Here is a 21,097-nt window from a genome sequence, read left to right as displayed (position 1 = left end):
ACCATTAGTTAGTTTAATGACTCTGTGAACATTTTAATTGAGAAGATCCCTGTGAAAGCTGCTCATTCAAGACACATGGATGGGTTTAGATTGGGAATGAGAGAAATGTGCAGTCATCTGTGCTAAGCCTGAGAGTGCAGGCAGAAGGCAGAGAACCAAGTACAACAAAATACCCAGATCAGGAGGTGGAGAAGGAATTGAAGGGGAAAATGCAAGGTGTTACAAGCTATGAAACATGAAAGGACATAACTTACTGGCAATGTGGCGTACAAACTCCTGTGTCCTTAAATTGTTCTCATCCCCTCAAAAGATTCAGTAAGACCCGTGGAAAACTACATTGATCTTTAAAAATCAAGCCTGATAGGAAAAGGTAAATGTTGCTACTACAAGCCTTGATTTCTCTCTGAACTTTAGAAAGAACAAATTAACCAGCAATCTTGCATCACCTTCCCTACCCGCACGCAATGATTTACGTACATTCAAAGCAAAAAAAAGAGTAAACCACTATTTAGTATCAGCTACATGTACATGGTCAGCAGCTCTATTCAAGTAGTGCTCTAGTAATCTCCCTGTGGATATGAGCTGGGTCTTTATCACCTCTTCTATAAGGTCTTGTATTACTGTTAGTGGGGTGACACCAAAGCACTGATACCAAAATATTTTGTGGCTAATCTTGTTCTTGCTGCTGATAAATTAAGGAAAGTGCTGCTACAGGAGATTATGCTCCCTCTGTATCAGCAGCATAGAAGTGGGGTCATTCCTACCTATACATGCACTTCTCTGAAAATAATCTAGGGGGAAAATGAACACAAAGTAATATTCTAATTTGATCAGAAAAATATAATGGGGATGGAGAGAAACAATTTTATTTCTGCTTCCCAGCTACTGCAACAAAGAAGAGCTTGAGTGATTTGGCTGAAGTCACATAGTTCTGTGTATTTCAGTCTGGATGTCAGAACATAAGATTGAAAGGAGCTCGGGCTCCTTTTCGTTGCTGCTGATATCAGGAAACCCCACAGGGTTTGCGCTTTGAACACATACAAGTTACTTCAGAACATGCAAGACATGGAAGTTTGAGATCTTTGAGTGCAGTCTACCTTCTTCAGTCATTTATTTGCCTTAATTGAAAGATTTTAAACTTGAGACTATATCTTTTTTGTAGCTATCTACAGTGACCAGTGTAAGAGTCCAGCTTTATTCTCATTGAGCTAAAATGATTGTACAGCAGAACTAGTGGTTTTTGTGGAAGCTGACCCAGGGCATAGACAGCCAATTGAAAGCAAGTGAGTAACCAAAGCATGACTATTTACTGTTACACACAGACACACACACACACACAAAGAAAAGGTACCTGGAAGAACCATAGGTGGGTCAACAACTCAAATGTCTCACATGTAATTTTGTGCTGCATGCACATTCTCCTTCTGAGGCCTCTTGTGAGACAGCCTCAGATATAATGTGCTGAAGTTACTAGCCTAGGGCCAAGTAGACATTTGCCTTCAGCAAATGGTTACCCAGAGAAATGTAACAGAACTATTTGAGTAGCCCAGAAAGATTTGTATGAGGTTAAACCAGGCTCACTGCTGGGTCCTGCACTTGGGCCACAACAACCCCATGCAATGCTGCAGGGTTTGGGAAGTGTAGCTGACAGCTGCTGAACGGAAAAGGACCTGGAGGTGCTGATTGATGGACCTGAGCATAAATCAGCTTGTGCCTAGGCAGCCAAGAAGCCAACAGCATCCTGGCCTATAACAGCAACAGCATAGCCAGCAGGACCAGGGCAGTGATCATCCCCCTGTACTCAGTACTGGCAAGGTCACACCTCAAATCCTGTGTTCAGTTCTGGGCCCCACAGTAAAACAGAGACATTGAGGTGCTGAAACAGGTCCAGTACAAGGCAACGGAGCTGGTGATTGAAGCACAAGTGTGATAAGGAACAGCTGGGGTACCCGAGGCAGTTTAGTCTGGAGAAAAGGCAGCTCAGGGGGGACATTATTGGTCTCTACAACTGCCTCACAGGAGGATGTAGTGAGGTGGGAGTTGGTCTCTTCTCCCAAATAAGAAGAGACAGGATGAAAGGTAATGGCTTCAAGTTGCACCAGGGGAGGTATAGATTGGATATCAGAAACAATTTCTTCCCCAAAGGATTATCAAGCACCAGAACAGGCTGCACAGGGAAGTGGTGGAGTCACCATCCCTGGAGGTGTTTAAAAAACATGTAGAGGTAGCACTTAGGGACATGGTTTACTGCTGGATTTACAGCTCTGGGTAAGTGGTTGATGATCTTGAAGGCCTTCTCCAACCTGAACAATCCTACGATTCTGGTCCATGGGAGCATTGCTGCCAGAGTATGACTCTCATTTATGAGTAGAATACAAGAGAAAAGCATAGCAGTTTAAAACTGTCATTTCTATTAGGAAAAAAATGACAAAGGATGAATTTGAGTATTTCTCGGAATGCCATTTTATTAGATGTATCCAAACCTGGAAAGCTTAAGTCTAGGAAAAAAAATAAATTTAACATGATAGGACTCATTCTGAAGAAGCTCACATTTTGAATAAAGAAAATGTTTGACAAATACTACATGAGGAAGATGATTTACATTATTTTCACTTTGTTTCTGATTATTGTAAATAAAAAATACAACCCTGCATTCATTTCTTTCTTGTTCTGCAGTACCTTCACTGAACCTTTCTATGAAATCCTACACATGCAAGATCAAAACAAAGATGGGAAGTAGAATGTGCTTCATTATGGCAAGTACAGCTCATATCCTCCTCCACAACACAATTTATTAGTATCCAATAGAATTATAATGTTTCTCATTCTACATTTTTACAGCAGCATCAAAATATTAAAGTGTGAATTGCAATTAAACTCACACAGTGCTCTTAGCATAATTTCCCTTGTATTAATACTTAACAAACCAAGTTATTGGTGTAATATTACTCTTGATACTGGTTGTCATAAAAGGGATAAAGCCCCCAAATAGTAATAAAGTATATTTTACTGTAGAGAGAGCAGCAGTACAAAACCAACATTATGCTACTGGAGTTGTTAATTTCTGTGAAGGGGGATGTGGAGAGAAAGGCTTTTGACTCAAATTATAGTTTGCAGGTTACTGCACCAACTCACTTAATCTCTCTAAACAGGTAATTTACTTGCTTTCTGAAAGCACCCATGTGCAAGGAAATGTTAGTGCGCTCCAGGGATGATTCTAAGATTGATTGCTTGGCTCTAGTCACCAATAACAGTATGTATTCTACTAAGCCACATTTTACATGTGTCTAAAATCTTTAAAGATTTTAGAGGGGGAAAAAATGGAAAGGTAATATTTGGTTCAGATAACCTCAGTTTATGAGTGTGTGTGGTCTACTTAACTGAAGAATTTCAAAACAGAAGGGCTAAACCACTTGCAAATGGCAATAGGTACATTAACTAGGAGTACAGCAATTGCAGGTGTGATATGCTTATGTTATCCATTAGGAAGTTTGGAAGTTGCATGTTGTATTCTACAGCTGCTCCTTAGATTTACAATTGGCTCATTGAAGAAATTGAGAAATTTAGTGTTTGTTTATGGAAGGAAAAAAAAACAACAAAGCAGATGAATTAAATGCCATTAAACAGACATTACTTTTGTAGGGTTGCCTGGGCTGGATAACTCTATAAAAACATCTGGCAATTGAACTTAAATGTCAAAGTTTAATTTACTGCTGCATCTTTTAGGAACTCACCAGACAAAGCAAACTGTTTCATACTCTAAGTGCTAACCATCATGTAATCAAAAGTGGAGCTACAAGTATAAGTCAATATGTTTGATCAGACTTTGCCTGGTTACTCAAAGGCTGGAAGCACTTGTGGACTTGGCCATTCCTGCTGAAGGTGGTCTTAAAGGAGATTATCTTGACTTATTTCAGGCAGACTCATGGTTTTGCTAACATTCAGTATGTGTTATTAATAAAGGACCCTTCTAGCTGTTGCCCTCTGGACCCTCAGATTCTGGTCCATGCAGTGGACACATCACAGAGCAAAACACAAATAAAGCAAACCTTCGAAAGCTACTGCAAGCTCCAGTCCCATCTGCCATTGATGTCAGATTGTTTTTAACAGCATAGGTTCCTGTCAATGACAACTGCTGATGATAGCTCCTCTGATCTGGGTAGGCTGAACATGAAGAGTCTGTATCACTGCCCACAGAATCAACACAGTGTCTGAGATTTGCTGTGTCATTCACAAACTGCCAAAATAACAGCACCATCACCATGTGTTACACATTTCATATTTTTCCTCCCCTTTTTTTTTCTCCTTCCCCTTATATTTCATCTCCCAGAATTTTAATCTCTCCTGCCTAAGCCACCAGTTACCAGAACAGTGCAAAGTACTCGAGTATGACAAAAAGGCCATTAATTGCCATCAACCTGTGACCTCCCACCACAGGCTGCTTCCCTCCTCACTTGGCTCAGGGAGGTTAATCTTCTAACTCTGTGCTTCTGTACCTGGTATAATAAATTGCTCCTTAGTAACAGCAATGGTGGCATTATTTTGCTCTTGAGGTTTATGAGAACTTGATGACCTGAAGACTACAAAAGTAGTATGGTAACAGTCAGTATGTGTGTATGTATATATAGGTATATAGATATAAAATGGTTAAGTATTCAAGGGTCTAATCCAAACCCTATTTAAACTCAGTAGAAGTTTCAAATGTGGCCCCTAATCTTAAGTGCATCATAGAAAGACCTAGGACTGTGGCAAGGTTTACTCATCTAAGTCTGGCTGAAAGTAAAATTCTCCATTCCTTCCTCTATTCCTCATGGCACATTTCCTAACAGAATAATTTACAGGAAAATGATCAAAATATCATTAAGAAATGTCAGCACTCTCAGTCAAGCTCCTTTCAGAACTATAAGCAGTGTGTGGCAGGCATAATAAAGTCATGATTAGGAGTGTCCTTTAAATCACAGGAAAGGGAAGCAGAGTAGATGTGCCGTATTCCATCTCCAAACAGGCTCTTTGCGTGACTGTGAGCAAGCACATAACTAGCAAATGCCCAGGCATAACTCAATTCTTTACTGCCTGTAAAGATATTAGTACTTCTGCACTACCCAGCAATAGCAATACCATCATCATTTTCTCCCTGCACGTCAGGAGCCACTGACAAGCCAACCCAGAAAAACACATTGCAAAAACTGCTTCCCTGCTCAGCCTGGTTTTGGGGCCAAGCATAGGCAAAGCAGCACCTGAACATAAGAACAGAACATCAGAACAGAGGCTTGTATGATCCTGGACATCAATGATGGACACAGTTACCCCAGAGTAAGATTTAGCTTTACTCTGTGAAATCAAGAATAGCCAAGAAAGGAAAAAGAACCTAAAAGAAAAACACCAGAGAAGATTTGTAATACTGAAGAAATGAGTTCTGCATTAACACCACCGGTTCTCCTCAACCTCCTCCCAGCCATGTTTCTGCTAGCAAGCCCATGCACAAACCAAGGCAGACGTGCATGCAAGAAGTGATCTGTTTGTCCTATGATAGCATTACTCTTATTGGCCATATACCCTTGGCAGCTAGGACAACATCTGAAAAGGATGTTCTCCATTCCTTGCCTTTTTCCTAAAATTAAGTAGTGTGGCCTCTTACTCAATAAATGAATTTAGATAATACAAAACAAGGAGTTTTGTGAAAGTGCTTAATTGTTAAACAGCAGATGAGAAAAAAATTATATACTAAGGTAGCCAAGCACATCTCTGTATGTAGCACTGGGTATTTATGTTGACTGCTTCACATTTAGAAGAAAAAAAAGACCATGAGACAACAGAAATGGGCTAGTCTTCACATGACATTACTCCTGGAAGTGAGCCAGGTATTAACTCCCTCAAAGGACACTCCCAGGATGGATATTTCCATTCTAGAACAAAAGTGCCTCATTTAAGATTCCTTTTGCCTCTTTAGAAACAATAGCTCACCTATTACGTTTGCCAGACTCTGCTAAATCCACTTCCCTGGGTTGACACCTCCTTTATTGTAAGGGACATATTCCTAGATCCAGGTAAAATGTTACAAGACCAATCTAGACATGAATTAAAGGAAAATGTGTGCATGAAGTATATACAGCACCTGTCAGATGCTGTATTATTGGAGATCTTAACTGCAGTCCTGGCCTAGAACCAGTGGATAAAGAGATGTAGAAGCTTCAGTTTAGCTTGTGGCAACTCTACCATGTGTGTACATGCATTGTTAGCAAGTTGGTCACAAAACAGGTACCCAGGAGTGTTTTGGACAAGGAAGCTCCCAACCTTCAGGCACTGTAAAGGAACAGGGTTCAATCCTGTCAAAGGGTTCCCTGTGAGCCAATTTCTTTCTCAAAACAAGACCTGCAAGTCCTAAATCCACCTATGTTTAGGTTGCCAGATTTGAAGCAGACACCAGATTGTTTTACTTCCTATGTTTGAACATAGCAAACAAACAAAAACCCTGAACAACCCCCAAACCACAAGATAATACACATGGGAACGGTGAGCTTTTCTTAAAGTTGAAATGATTCTTTTGTGAAACAAAATACTGCTGTTAGCCCACTCCTGCTGTAAATATAATCAGTGCCAAAAGGTACATTGGCTTTCCTAACCCCATTTGTCCAGCTCAGTCATAAAACGGTAAAACAGCCAAAGCCCAAATGCCAGCTAAAACTGTGGTAAAGCCAAAGGTGAAGAATAGATCATACTGTTCTACCTGGTGGAAAGAGTGCATAAAGGCACCCCAAAAAGATTTGACTTGTAGACAAGGCGAGAGTATTTTTGAGATAGATTGGAATACTTTCACAGTGACTATTTTCTGGTTGTAAAAAAAGACAATGCCCATTTACAAAATATACATTCTGGTGGTGTTACTACCAGCTCACAAGCTATAGTTACACTTGCATATCACTTATAGTGTAGGTTTATTTCCAGACACTCAGTGATCTGGAGATATTTATCACACGCCACTAAACAACTAACATTAGCATCCACTTTGAACAAAGGAACAGTTTTAAATATCTGCATTGATCCAACTTTTTCTCTCTTCACTCCTCTGTTCAACAGACAGAACACTTGTTCTGCTGGACTGTTTATTCCTGGCAAACATGGAACAAATTCTTCTCAGCCTTGGAAAAAGAGCAGCTTGTAGTTATTAAAACAGAAAGAGAAGCAAAAGAAGAAAACTGGATCACTGAGGTGTTAGAAAAAAAACAAATTGCTGGGACCTCATGAAAGAAAAAAAAAACAACAAGAAGATTGTCCCAAGTTTTGTTATAGCACAAACAAGCAGGAAGCATCTTCAAAAGGTAGGGATTGCATTACAGTGCTATACCATGACTTCTCTGAGGTGCCAAAGGGCTGGCATATCCAATAGCTCATGACCAGAAATAAAGAGCAATTACAGCTGGGCACTGGAAAATTGATACCTCTAAATGTATAAACTCTTATGCTGATGCCTCCCAGCAAAGAGCAGAAGCTGGACTGGTGGTTTTCCAATGAAAACTTACATCGTCTGTTTAATTCTACTTTTATTTAATGCTTCTGTCCTTTTTATGTGGCATTAACTGTAATATAATATTGAAGGCTTTGTTTTTTAATGGCATTGTAAGTGTAACTATAATAGTTACATAACAATAATAAATAAAAAATGTACTAGAGTCACTGCAGTGACTAATAAGAATGTTAAGACTGGCTATGATGCATCTAAAGTTCAGTACCTTAGAGAGGTAATTAAGTCCTAAGTTAATTGGCAGTGATCTTATTTCTACACAGGAAACATATCTGATTACCTTGTTTATGCTTAAGCAAGTAACTGAGGTCATAACAAGACTTTTTGGAATATTAGTGATTGATTTGTAATTTCTTAATTAATTTTGATTGACTTTTCAAGTATCTTGTGTCTTAATTCTTTGCTTCTAGGGAGATGAAGCTCTGGCGTGACCGGTGGTAATGTAACAGTTGCCATTTTCTCCATATGAAATGTGTACTTTTCATAAGTCCACCACACTTTTAAGCTGGTATATTACTACAAATCAAGATTTTGTGGAAAACTGCAAATCAACTTACTGTTTTCATTACCTTCACCTGTCATAGGGTACAGAGTAGCATCAGAGATTGGAAATTGCATTTAATTATTCAGACAAGTACTTCTACATCATTTCATATGTTCCTATTGTTAATTGTAGGAATATTACCATTTTATTGCTTCAGGAAATGGTTGCTTTTTAAAACAGTTAATGGATAAATACATGAAAACCAAACCCAGGCAACATTTTGCAGATTAGAATTATAGGGAAGAAACCCAAGCCTTTACAAGACAACTTTGTTCTATCACAGCCTACTCAGCATCTTGAACTTTTTTTAATTGCAAGTGGCTTCTCCCCATATAGCCTTATCCAGAGCTATCCAATAGTGCATCCTTTATAGACTTAAACTAAGCATGGTGTTAAAATTTAGCTCATGGGAAAGAACAAACCAAAAAGAATCTCTAGCTTACTGCATCTCCAGCAAATAAGCTCTTTAGCAGCATAGTCACCTATGCATTGCATACAATTAACAACTCTTTTACGTTGTCTTCTGCCATTTTAGACCAGAATATAGGTACAAAGTAGTGAAATGTCTGTGGTGATGAGTGACACCGCATTGGGATGCATCTGACTAGGAAAGTCAGAGCAGGGTGAGTTGAGTAGCCATTTCCCTGGGGAGAGCCCCTCGCCAGCAGTGCTAATGCATCTCCTGCCAGTGGAGTCCCAGGGGCATGGGTCATGCAACAGGACTTTCTGTTCCCCGTGAACTGGTTTGGGTAAGCTAGATGGACTCTTTGTAAGCAAGCAGATTAACCTAAAGGTAATTAAAGGCCACAAATGACATGGAGGAAATTCATTTTAGACAGTTTCAGAATCAGAGGGGACAAATCAGTTCCAGTAGTACAAAGTTCGAAATGAGGAGTAACAAGACTTTTTTTTAAAGCAGAAGTGCAAATTGGAATGTTAGTGCTTTATAAAAGGCCAAAAAAGTGCAGCTATGACTATTTAAAATTAGTATTTTAAACCATCACCACCCGGGCAGCAAATGGCAAATAGCATAAAATTGAGGCTACTTTTCTGCTGTAGATACAGAGCAGTCCCAGAATGGTATAAATACTTCCCTTCTTTAACCCTCTCCCCTCCAAACTCAATTCTTTCACCCCCCCTTAAAAAAAAAGAATATCCCACAGTTGGGAATTACTGACAAATCCAGGGTTTTTTTACTTCCCCTGTGTTAATGGGGCTGCTCTCACATAAAATATTGTGACAATTTTGAAATTATGCTTTACACTGATGCAAAACTCTATTTGATTATGTTTTATTCCATTGCTGGAGTTTTCTACTGCCTTCAAGTCCCACTTCAGTATCCCTTAAGTACCACTATTACATGCTGTTCTGATTTAGGGCCACATGATTCATAGCAAAGCATTAATTTTCAGTTTTATCAACTACTCAGTATTGAACACTGCACCAAGCACTTTGTCCTGGTCCCCCCTTGTTGCTAGCTCAGTACTTCCCTGGCATCACCCATCACTCCAATAATGGAAGGTGGAAGTTACCCTTTAGATAAACACTTTCCTTATAATGATTATATGGGCTGATTTACTACGGTTGTCTCCTCCTACAGAGTTAACACTAATTTCCTAGATCAAACAGCTCCCAAAACTTACAGCTCTTTGGAGACAGCCTCCCCAACACTGGGGGAGGACATTTATTCACATACACTGAGATTTAGTCCAGGGCCTCATTTGCATTATAGGTAGTTTCACCTCCTGAGAATCACAAAATCCCTTCTATTTTGAAATATGTATTTTTCCACTATCTTATCTGGAAAGCAAGTCCATTCATTTAGGAAACTAAACCAAGATATGATGGTCCTAGTAGCACTGTGGGAAGTTTCAGGAACAAACATGAGAAATTGATAAAAAGCTTGTTTTTTGACCCACTTTCTATCATTTTCCCTACTCCTACACTGAACCTGTCAGTGTCCTTGAAGCCTGAGAATCTGCTATGAGCACTTACCCTTTCTTTCCACACTTAGAGACTAATTTTTAAAGTACTCAGGGTGCATATTTGTTCCACTGAAAAATGAGATTGCTTTTTTGCTTATGTGTACAGATCTTGTGGTGCAAACACCTTCCACAAGCAATCTGCTTGCTATCCACCTGACACAGTGGAAACCCCCTGCACCCAAATGTAAAGTTTCCATGTCTCCCCTCACCCACTTCACCAGGAATTCTGCTTTTCCTGTAGCTCAAAGCAAATCAAGCTAATTAAGAGAATGTTTTGGGGCAGCGCTATCTGTAACTTCATTATCTACTATCTGAAGCAACTCAACCTCCTTTTCTAGAGTGGAAAATATAGTTTTTTAAAACTCACTTATAAAATTCCAGTTTAAAAAAACTGAAATGACTCAGGGTAATCTACAGTTTTAAGAATTAATATACTTTAAAAAGTAATAACTATTGTCTTCTTCATGCTAGATAAGACCTAGGACATCTAGGTAATGGGTGGTTATCAAGATTTTAATATTTATTGATATGAAAATTCAATATAAAAGAATTTCAGTCTCCCTTTAAGCATATTGAAATATTTCCTTAAGGAGAAGGACTAAAGAAAAAACTTTCTCAGTTATCCACAGGCAGAAAGCCTGACCTCAGGTGTACATGTGCCACGCAACAAAGTAGAAGAGCCTAGATTCGGCACAGGGAAGCCAGATGCGCATGTGAGGCGACTCAGCAGTGCTCATTAAGGTTTGCTGGCTGTGATAAAGCACTCTGCCAGCACCGCATCACAAAAGCGTGGCTTAGGATCTCTCAAAGAATCACTATCAAAAGTATTAGCAAAAGTAATTAATAAAAATTCATAATAATGCCACCAAAGATCAATGTCAAGGCTCACTATTATTACGTGCATGAAACATACAAAGCAAAATGAAGGTCGAATTGATTTAGAATGATTTACAGAGACTAAAGATGCAAAAGGGTAAAGGAGGCCCTCCCCTTGAGACACAAGGATCAGAATAGACCCCCTTGCTTTCTAAACTCCTGATGGAGTTTAGATGCAGCTAGGTCCAACCTCAGTCTCAGACTCGGTCAACGGTTTATGTCCAAAAGGTTATACTTGTAATCAATTAGGATTACCTAAAGGAGTCACTGTCCAAGATATCAACAAAAGGTGATATTAATATGATATTGTGGATGTACCACTTCACCACAGATGAGATTTCCACACAGCTTTTGCCCTAGCAGCAGTCTGCAGTTTTAAGGTGGATCACAAGATTCAGCAGTTATCTAAGGTTATTTGCAGTTTAAGGTGGATCACAAAAGCTCACAGTAGTGATTTAGAGAACCAAGATGACAACATTCATGCTAAACCTGCTATAGGGTACCCAAATCGATTTATACACACATGCACAGACACAAAGATTATATATATAAAGATATACCTGTTAAAAATTCTCGAGTTCAGTGAATTATTCACATCAAAGGTCTAGGCACTTCTTAACGGAGGAGGGTTGAGCCTTGAAGACTGAGGGGACTTCACCCCCAGGCCCTGTCATCAGCTTGTGGCAACAGCCCTCAGATCTTCACAAACTGGAGAATTCATGAGCTCTGAAAGGTGTCCTAGTCAGAGGGAGATGCTGTTTGCAGCCTGCTACAGCCCAGAAAGGCTCCAAGGGCCTCACTGAGGGCTGCTGTTTGTAGGGTGGCAAGAGGATTGGCTTTAGTCATCAGTAAAATTCCATCCTGGCCACAGTCCAAGTCAGTAATTACTAGAAATTTTTCAAAACTCCAGTAACAATAGTACTGTTCCACTCAGGCTATGATCAAGGGAAGGAATGTTCCAAGGCTGTCAGGGGGTGACTGATTATCCCACTCTCACTTCCTACATTAGCCAGGCAAAAGCAGTTCCTGGTACAGTCAGTGCCACCTTCCTCCTTCGCCATGCAAGAGAGCGCCTGCTATGGCCAAGGTATGCTTCACCCCCCAGCTTGTTACACAAAGGCTTGACAGGAATTCCTGAGATCCTGGAGCAGCCCAGAGGAAAAGGGGGAGATGTGCAGGAGGAGGGGAGGATGCATCACCACACACAGCCACATGATGCTGGTGTTTTCTGTTTTCACTGGTGGAACTGTGAGCAGCTTTAGGGACCAGGCTTAATTTAAGCTACTTCTGCCACCCATGCACCATTTTAAGGTTATTTGGCTATCCCTATTCTTGAACACAGCAGGTAGCACAAGGTGCTACTTTCATATTGCCATATGCTTTTCACTAAAGTGGTATGATGAGACACAGTGTTAGTAAATTCTTCTGGGCACCTTTTCTCTCCATGCCAAGCCAGCACCTATACTGTTCTCTTCAGGACAACCTGAGCAAGACAATACAATAGAAATTTTTGGTTTCATTATCCTGCACTAAACAAATTTATCTCCAAGTTACAGAACCATTATGTCACCACTTATTTTCCTGGTTGATGCTTTGTGGAAAGAAGACTGCCAGTTGCATTTCTGTAGAGCAAATCTCTCTTTTCTTGCTTAGTCAATGTATTCTCAATTAAAAATATATTAATAGCCACAATCCTCAGCTGTGCTCATTTACAGAAAATAAGTGCCAAATGGTTCAGAGCCTCCTGTGTTGACTTTTCTGAGCAGATATAAGGTCTGGAGAGCACTGCAAGACTCTGCTTGTTTCCTATACAGTACTGAATGCATTGATGCTAACCATTTCCAGTACATTTGGGTTTGTCCCAGTTTTTTAATCACAAACGGGACTTTAAATAAAACTATTTCTTATGGGGTACACAACTCTTAAAACTAATACCCCGCTCAGAAATGCCATGCCATTTATGAGTAGTTTCCTCCTGGTAATGGCCAAGACAAAATGCAGAGGTACAGTGCACAAGAAGTTAAAGCAGACCAGCCTAAAAATCAACTCTGTTGTCAATCATGTGGTATTTAATAACTGGGACTGGGCACTACTCTTCGTATAAACACGAGAGGAAATGCAGGATTATCAGGATCATTTGACTTCAACAACATAATACATAGGTAAACTACCCATCAAGTATAAGCAGTCCAAGGCAATCATTTCATGAAGTGTTACAGCAAACTCATTTTGATCAGCCCTTTACTTGTGTTGTAGGTGAGAGGGGCAGAAACAGCACCAGGTTGTTCTGCCAAAAGTATTATCCAAAACACAAGATGTGAAGACTCATCAGCTATAAGCAATGATCTTGATCAACTTTGAACAAGGTTACAAGTACCAAAACCCCAAACAGCAGCACCTGGGCACTAGATCTTCAGGAGTGTCCCCCATGCTCTTAGGATGGGGTGTCTGTGTTGGCAGCTCCAGGTGAAAACAGTTCTTTTGAAGTTACTCTGGATCAAACTGGGCCACATCTCATTTCTGTTTCCACAAAGAAGCAGCCAGTTTGCCTGCTCCACACTGACTCTGCAGTGCAAGTCAGGACATGAAGCATGGCCAGGCTAGAGCCAATGTGAAACACAAATGCCCAAAGCCTGGACGACGTAGACACCAGGTCCTCAGCACCAGCTGTTTACTCAACCTTTGCTGCAATATTTATAAAGCTTCATGCATACTGTGTGTGGGCAGAGAATTCAGCATGTGCATACAAGTATCCTTTCCCATGCAGAGAAATACTTCTGGGTTTTAGGCTGGGGGTTGGAGTCTTTCAGTGACTAACTTTCTAATTAAAAAGCTCCTTTCACTGTAGTGTTAACTTTCCAGCCATTGTCTCACAGCTCATTTCCCTTTCTTCATCCATGACTCTGCCAGTTCTCCTCTGCCACCCATCTCTTGGTTATTGTTTGATGTTTTCTCCAATTCCTTTGTTTTGTTCAGAGTTTTTGCTTGTGGGGGTTTTCTCCGTTTTTTTTTTTTTTTTTTAGGGGGGAGGAGAGGAAAAAGGGGAAAAGGGTCAGGGAAAGAAGGAATGTTCAGTTTACGACTTGCTGATCTTGTTGTCCAACCCGTTTCCCCCCCATCCAGTTTTCAGTTATTACAGTCATATACAGCAGCGTTCTGCAAATTAATATTACCATTGCTATGCTTCAATGCTTTGTATTTCCAGCCCTTTTAAACCTCTTACTTTAGAACACTGTTGTGCAATAACAGATTGAATAAATGAGTAACCACTTCATATTGCTCTTGTATTTATGAATAACCAGAGAATTTCCTTTTTTTTCCAGCAGTGAATGAAAAATTAGACTTACTTTAAAGGCGCCTAAAAACGTATTTTCAGTTGCTACCAGATGAAATCAAAGAGACAAAATGACTTTTTCTGCTTAAATATTTCATTGATTTTTCTGAGAATGCTTTCCTCCCTCATCCAAGTCCAAGGCATGTGCAATAGTTCCTGGCTATACTGTAAGGCATTCTTTATAAATCTTGACCTGATCAGAGAATATATGAAGTATGTCCCACATTAATGTGAAATGCATTTTAATGCACATATTCTACCTGTGTAGACTAGTGCCCAGGAACTTCATAACAAATGAACTGAATTTGACTCTCTGCCTGACGTGCCTGTCTGCAAGTACTGTGTCTGCTGTGCTAAATTACACCCATATTCTAGCTGCCCATGGCTTCACAAAGCCTCTGCACATTAATTGTTCCATCCAGAAACAAAATTGAGAAAGGCATGTGGGACTGTGTGTGGAGGGGGAGCACGCTTATTGAAATTCATGTATTGCTCTGCTTGATTCCCCAAGCCACAAGCAGGAACACTCAGCCATATGTGGCTGCATCACTGTCTCAGCAAGAGGAAGAACTGGGGCAGGACTGTTCCACTGTGTAGTTTCACTGTTGGTTGTAGCTTTTCGGACAGGCAAGTCATAAACCCAAGAACCTGGCCTGGTGGGTTTCAGTGCTTGCAAACCCTGAGTAAAGCATGTACCTAGAGCTACTGTGGTAATTGTGTACCGATTTAGGCACACTTTATCAGAACCAATATTTTCTGAAGATAAAAATAAAACCTTGTATGTTCTCATGACATGAAAGCAAAACAGACTTATGAGTTCCTCCAAGCAGACAAACTCTTTCCCCTAGACATGTCCAGCAACCTGCCCAACATTTTCATGACATACTTCTTCAGTCTCTCCAAATTAGAAACAGCCAGACATGAGCATTTTCAAATCAAAAAGAAACTTCCTACCTTATGGAAAGACCACACACAGCTACGGCAGCACCCATGTAAGTGTGTATGTACATTTTGGCTCTCAAAAAAGCCATGCACAACCCTTTATTGGTGTTGATCCTTAGAAGCACTGGTTATTTCAGCAGGAAGCTCTGCACAGGGGCCATCCCAACATCAGGGCAGACTTGAAAAGAAAAAAAAAAAAAATCTAGTATTTCAAAAGCCCATTTCTTAATTCTTAGCAACTGGTGTAAATTAGGAGCTGCATTCCAGTTGCTCCAAAATAAGACCACACTAATTGGTTGATACCCTGGAGGGAAGGAATGCCATCCAGAGGGACCTTGACACACTTGTGAGGTGGGCTGATGCCAACCTCATGAAGTTTAACCATGACAAGTGCAAGGTCCTACACCTGGGTCAGAGCAATCCCAGGCACAGCTACAGGTTGGGCAGAGAAGAGATTCAGAGCAGTCCTGCAGAGAGGGACTTGGGGGTGTTGGTCGATGAGAAAATGAACACGAACCAGCTTCAGTGTGCGCTCGCAGTCCAGAAAGCAACCGTATCCTGGGCTGCATCAAAAGGAATGCGACCAGCAGGTCGATGGAGGGGATCCTGCTCCTCTGCTCTTGTGAGACCTCACCTGGAGCACTGTGTGCAGTTCTGGTGTTCTCAACATAAAAAGGACATGAAACTGTTGGAACAAGTCCAGAGAAGGTCCAGGAGGATGATCAGGGGACTGGAGCACCTCCCATATGAAGACAGGCTGAGGAAGTTGGGGCTGTTCAGCCTGGAGAAGAGAAGGCTGCATGGAGACCTCATAGCAGCCTTCCAGTATCTGAAGGGGGCCTATAGGGATGCTGGAGAGGGACTCTTCATTAGGGACTGTAGTGATAGGACAAGGGATAACAGGTTAAAATTTAAACAGGGGAAGTTTAGATTGGGTATAAGGAGGAAGTTCTTTACATAAGGATGGTGAGGTATTGGAATGGGTTGCCCAGGGAGGTTGTGAATGCTCCATCCCCGAGAGTGTTCAAGGCCAGGTTGGACAGATCCTTGGGTGACATGGTTTAGTGTGAGGTGTCCCTGCCCATGGCAGGGGGGGTGGAACTAGATTATTTTAAGGTTCTTTCCAACCCTAACTATTCTATGATTCTAATGGAGAAGGCAGATTTAAGTCTAGTCTTTCAGCTTGCAGAAACACCCAGACTCTCTCTGGCCTGGGCAGGTAAAGCTTTTGTGCACAGTTGGGGGCTGAAAAAAAAGGAGGGCATTGAGCTCCATACAGTTTGTCTGCTCATCTCTCTGAACCTGACTTCTCTGAACAGTCTGACAGGATACAGCCCACAGGGAGGGATACAAGTACAACACATTTCTTTCTGGTTAGATTGAGCTGTGCAAATGCAGATAATTTTCTATTTTAAAATACATTTTGAATTACAATTGTAATTAGGCAAGGAGCTTTCTTCCCCATAATCACTTGAAATGGCCCAAGCAATTTAGTGTCCAAGTTTCATATTCATAGAGCAAATATTAGACTGCCCAGTTACATTATTGAACAATAGATAACAATCCTAGGTCATGCTGTATGTTCTTTTTAAGTAGATGCGTAATATGGAAGATTAAAAAATACATTCTTCTGAAATTATAGGGGTATGAAATTTTTCTGGCTTAGAATTGTAATTCTAACTGGAGAAGGACCCAAATTATTTGCTAACATTTTCAAACCATTGGTTGCAGGACACTGCAACCCTCAGCTGAAACTACTACATATCTTTAAAATAGTCACTTAAAAATAGGAACCTATTTTATCAGACCACTGTGAACCCATTAGGCCAAAACTAGAGCCATAGCACAATACTATGCATGGGAGTATCATCTGCTAATTGAAAAAGTTAAGCTAATATTTGCTCACCACAAAGCAGGAAAAAACATTCTGCCACTCCCATTTCAGAACCATTTCATAAGCAGTCCTTACAAACATCTACTCTGTGATAAATTGTGTCTTCAAGGACCCCAAAAAAACCACATTTTCCATCAAGATACATTTCCTTGAGCCCTTTGTATCAGTTCTGTGTTTCTACCCAACTGGATCCTATCATACTGCAAACTTCAGGCATGCAGCTGCTTTTCTGTCTTCGGTATTTTAAAGAAAATTAAAATGAGACTTAACACTTTTAATTAGATGTTTAATTCATGCTTTTGTGAGCCATTTCCTTCCAATCTGAATTTTGTCACACAACTATAACAGTCTCTCCACTGCCAAATTTTATTATTTTAAATGCTAACTCAGTGTCTTGCAAAGAATGTGTATTGCACAATTTGTTAAAGATTTTGAAAGTGAAAGTCTCGTTTGTTAGTAAAGCAGGAACGCCTAGTAACTGTCACAAGCTGTGGCTGCAAAACTATACCATGTTCAGCACAAAACCCCCTCCAAAACCAAAGGAGCCATTTAAATACATTTTATAAGGGATAGAGTAAATACAAAGTTTAAGGGACTAGTTGAAAGAGCAAATGGAGCAGAACATGGTTCTTACGCTTTGAGTGGAAGCATTTTACCACTTGTGTTTTCAATTTTTAAGAAACAAATGCAGGAATAGTCCTCTAAAACTAAATGAAATGGGAGTCAACTATTTGACAAAGTAGCAAAGAGTAGCCCAGTTTTCAGAAGGATCTTCCTATTCCCACTCTCCAGTGCATTCGCAGAATTGCTTTCCAAATCCTTCAACAGCAGCTGAACATTATTCAGCCAAATGACATCCCCATTAAGAAAGCAACACATACCAGGCTAAATCCCACGCCTTTTCCCCTGCTGCCAGTTATTATTTCTAATCACAGGATGAGGGTAAGCAGGATTTGGCCTGTCCTCAGGCCCACATTATATAAGCTGTGTCTCAGCAAGTGGTGCTCAAGAAGCATTCTCCTCTGCCTTTTTTCCTTCCAACCTCTTATCCAATATATCATCAGTATAACCTACAGGCTGGCACTCTTTGTTTGCTCATTGTCCCATTGCATATTATGGGAGCTATCTTTGTTGTTGCATGTTGCCTTAAGAATAGGCTGCACAGGTTATGGGAGGCAACATCAACTCGCATGTTTTGTGTGAATCTGCAAAGGCATCTGTTCATACTTCCAAAGGTACAGGTACTCCAGCACTATCAGTATAATAGATAGTCATTATTAATAACTACAAGAGATGCTCTGTAGACCAGCATTCCTAGTTTTGCTGCATCTGGTGTTGATGGCCTTAAATGAGCATCCCTGTTGAATCTAGCTGTTCATCCTCTTGCATGCACTTAGCTAACCTGATGATCCTGCTTGCAATTTTCTGAGCATATTGTACCAGTACAGCCTCAGTGCATGTACTTGGGTTAGTCTCTTCAAACTGCAACCTTAAATTGGGATCAACAGCCATGACCCAAGCTCTGAGCTGAAGGCAGCTTCTACTCAATGACAAAGAGTTCTGAGGACTTCCTCGAGAAACTGCTGGTTCTGCCTTGCCATTAGCATCCTGCTTTAGAAAAAGTGTTTCCATGTATATTGTGGTATAAGCAGAAGGAATAACCTTTGGATAGGATGGCTGAGAGTTTTTGTATAGCTTTTAAAAGTGGCCTTCACATCCAGAATCCAGGCAGGCTAAGAAAAGTACAGTTCTGCCCACAGGATATGCTGTGTCACAATGCAGTTTGGCTAAAGCCCTGCCAAAGCAGCTGTAATCCAGAAGTTGTGCTCACAGTCTGGCTCTGCCAGAAATGTTTTGACCTTGTTGATGGGCATGCTTCCTCACTATTCCTCCCTTTGTGCAGACTCTGTCACCTGTACTGCAGCCAGCAGCTTTTGAGCCTGCACTTTTGGATATAAAATTATGAACTGCTATTCTCGCACTGTGGAACTAACACAACAGGCAACAACTGCAGCGAAAAAAAACAACAAAAACAAAAAAAAGAAACCAACAACCAAAACCAACCCACTCTGTCTTTTCCTAAAGCTTACAGCAGGACAGGGACCTCCCCTGCTGAGTATTACATGACTTTGGCTGGGGGTAAATGCTGCCAAAATAACTACCAGTTCTATTTATCAATGTGGACATTCACAACCCAAAGGAAGTTTTATCAGATTATCAGAATCACTAACTGAAGGAAAAAGAAACATGACCAGGCAGCCTGGATAGCCTGAGAACATGCAGGTTCATATCTTCAAAGCATAGAATCATAGAATAGTCAGGGTTGGAAAGGATGTTAACATCATCTAGTTCCAGCCCCCCTGCCATGGGCAGGGACACCTCACGCTAAACCACATAACCCAAGACTCCATCCAACCTGGCACTGAGCACTGCCAGGGACAGAGCATTCACAAGTCCAGTGCCTCACCACCCTCACAGTAAAGGACTTCTTTATATATAACCTAAACTTCCCTTGTTTAAGTTTGAACCCGTTACCCCTTGTCCTATCAGTCCCTAATGAAGGGTCCCTCTCCAGAATCCAGAGTTCTTATCCAATCCCTTCCTATCCTTAAGGTAAGGCAAGCTTGTCATTACCCGAGTGGTCATATTTGCACTGTTTCAGGTACCACATTAAGTCATAACTTGAAAACATCCCCCCCCCCCCAAAAAAAAAAATCATTGTAAGAATCAAATCCATAAATAACGAGAATCTGGATTTCACACCAGGTAACTGTGCAAAGACCTACTGTATCAATAAGGTATTTACTTACATATTTACCTCAGTCAAGTTCTTAGCAAAGAAAGGTCAGAACCTCAGCAGTCAGAAAAGGAGACACTGCATACCTCCTAAGCCCCCAGCAGCAACACACATGTGCACAGGTTTACTTTGCAGCCTGAGGCTGCAGGTGTGCAAGGGTGCATTGTACATACTCATAAACACCTTTAAACGTGGCTTTTTCATCTGAATGGCTGAATTCAGAAACCACTCCAGATCCATCTAAAAGTCTGCTCTCAACAAGGAGCCTAGTTAAATCACTTAAGGGGAAATTGAAATCAAAGATGGCTTTCTGCATCCAGCTGAAACAGATTGTTTAGTGATAACAAAAAAATAACCTTTCAAGTGGGTTCAGGGTTCTGTAGAGCGGTAGAAAAGGCTGGGAGCAGTCTGCTTGAAAGAGAGTAAATAATTTTGTGGGGGGAAAAGTATTTTTCTCTTTTAACACAGCAACTAATGAAATAGCAAGAGTGGTTTACAAGTAAAGCATGCAAACATTAGACTGCTGTGAAATATGCAGTTTGGTAAGAGATAAAATAATAATTGTCTTACCATCAAGACCAAGTCCCTGGACTGCCTGTAGGATCATAATCGGAGTGGTGTTGAATCATCTCTTTTGCATACCTCCATGGTGCACAGCATTCCCAGCATACCAAGAGCTGCATCCACAAGTGGGCTGGGAATCCAGCAGCAGATCCCACAAAACAAGCAAAAGCAGCCTCCATACCAGCCCAACACTACCTTGAAGGCACAGCTTATGTGATCAACAACTTCTACTACCAACTCCTGGCTGTCTCCTCTTTATCTCCCAGGAGGCACTTCCCTCCCTCCCATTAACACCTCCAAAAGGTTTAAGCTAGTTAGTGGCCAGCTGGACATTAATGTGTTGGTATAGGGGGTCGTTAGTACCAGAAGCCCTCCCCAGCTGGATGCATTTGAGGAGCTGTTCCATCAGTTCTAGACTGCCTGATAACCTCGTTGTCACCTCCCCAGGTGGCTGCAGTGAAAGCGCTGCATTTTTCTTTAGAAGGGCAGGAACCTGCAATACAACTAAATACTATCAAGTAAGTTCTGATCCAGTGTGTGGAGACCCCAGGCTAATTTGCTTCCCTTCATAAACCTGAACTTGATTTGCTTAATTTCTTTCTAGATGAACCTGAACGCTGGCTTTCAATTCTCATGGCC

The 21,097-nt window shown here is 40.9% G+C and overlaps 1 protein-coding gene across 4 annotated transcripts in view; it reads right to left on the bottom strand.

Moving 5' to 3' along the window:
* AFF2 (ALF transcription elongation factor 2) overlaps window positions 1–20,689 on the bottom strand; it is a 151,233-nt gene extending 130,544 nt beyond the window's left edge. For 3 of the 4 annotated variants that reach the window (XM_062640401.1, XM_062640400.1, XM_062640404.1), the window contains exon 1: window positions 20,537–20,689. In XM_062640401.1, coding sequence (XP_062496385.1) covers window positions 20,537–20,637 — 101 coding nt within the window. In that variant the 5' untranslated portion in view covers window positions 20,638–20,689. Of the gene's footprint in view, window positions 1–20,464 lie in introns of all 4 variants that reach the window. The other variant, XM_062640406.1, reaches the window with a different exon arrangement.
* Between the last annotated feature and the right edge of the window lie 408 nt (window positions 20,690–21,097).

Source organism: Pezoporus occidentalis, unplaced genomic scaffold (genome assembly GCF_034315485.1).
Source record: "Pezoporus occidentalis ecotype Australia unplaced genomic scaffold, CSIRO_AGI_Poc_V1 ctg65, whole genome shotgun sequence".
Lineage (NCBI taxonomy): Eukaryota > Metazoa > Chordata > Aves > Psittaciformes > Psittacidae > Pezoporus > Pezoporus occidentalis.
Note: the sequence above shows the minus strand (reverse complement) of the source record. Positions and strands in the feature narration are given on the sequence as shown.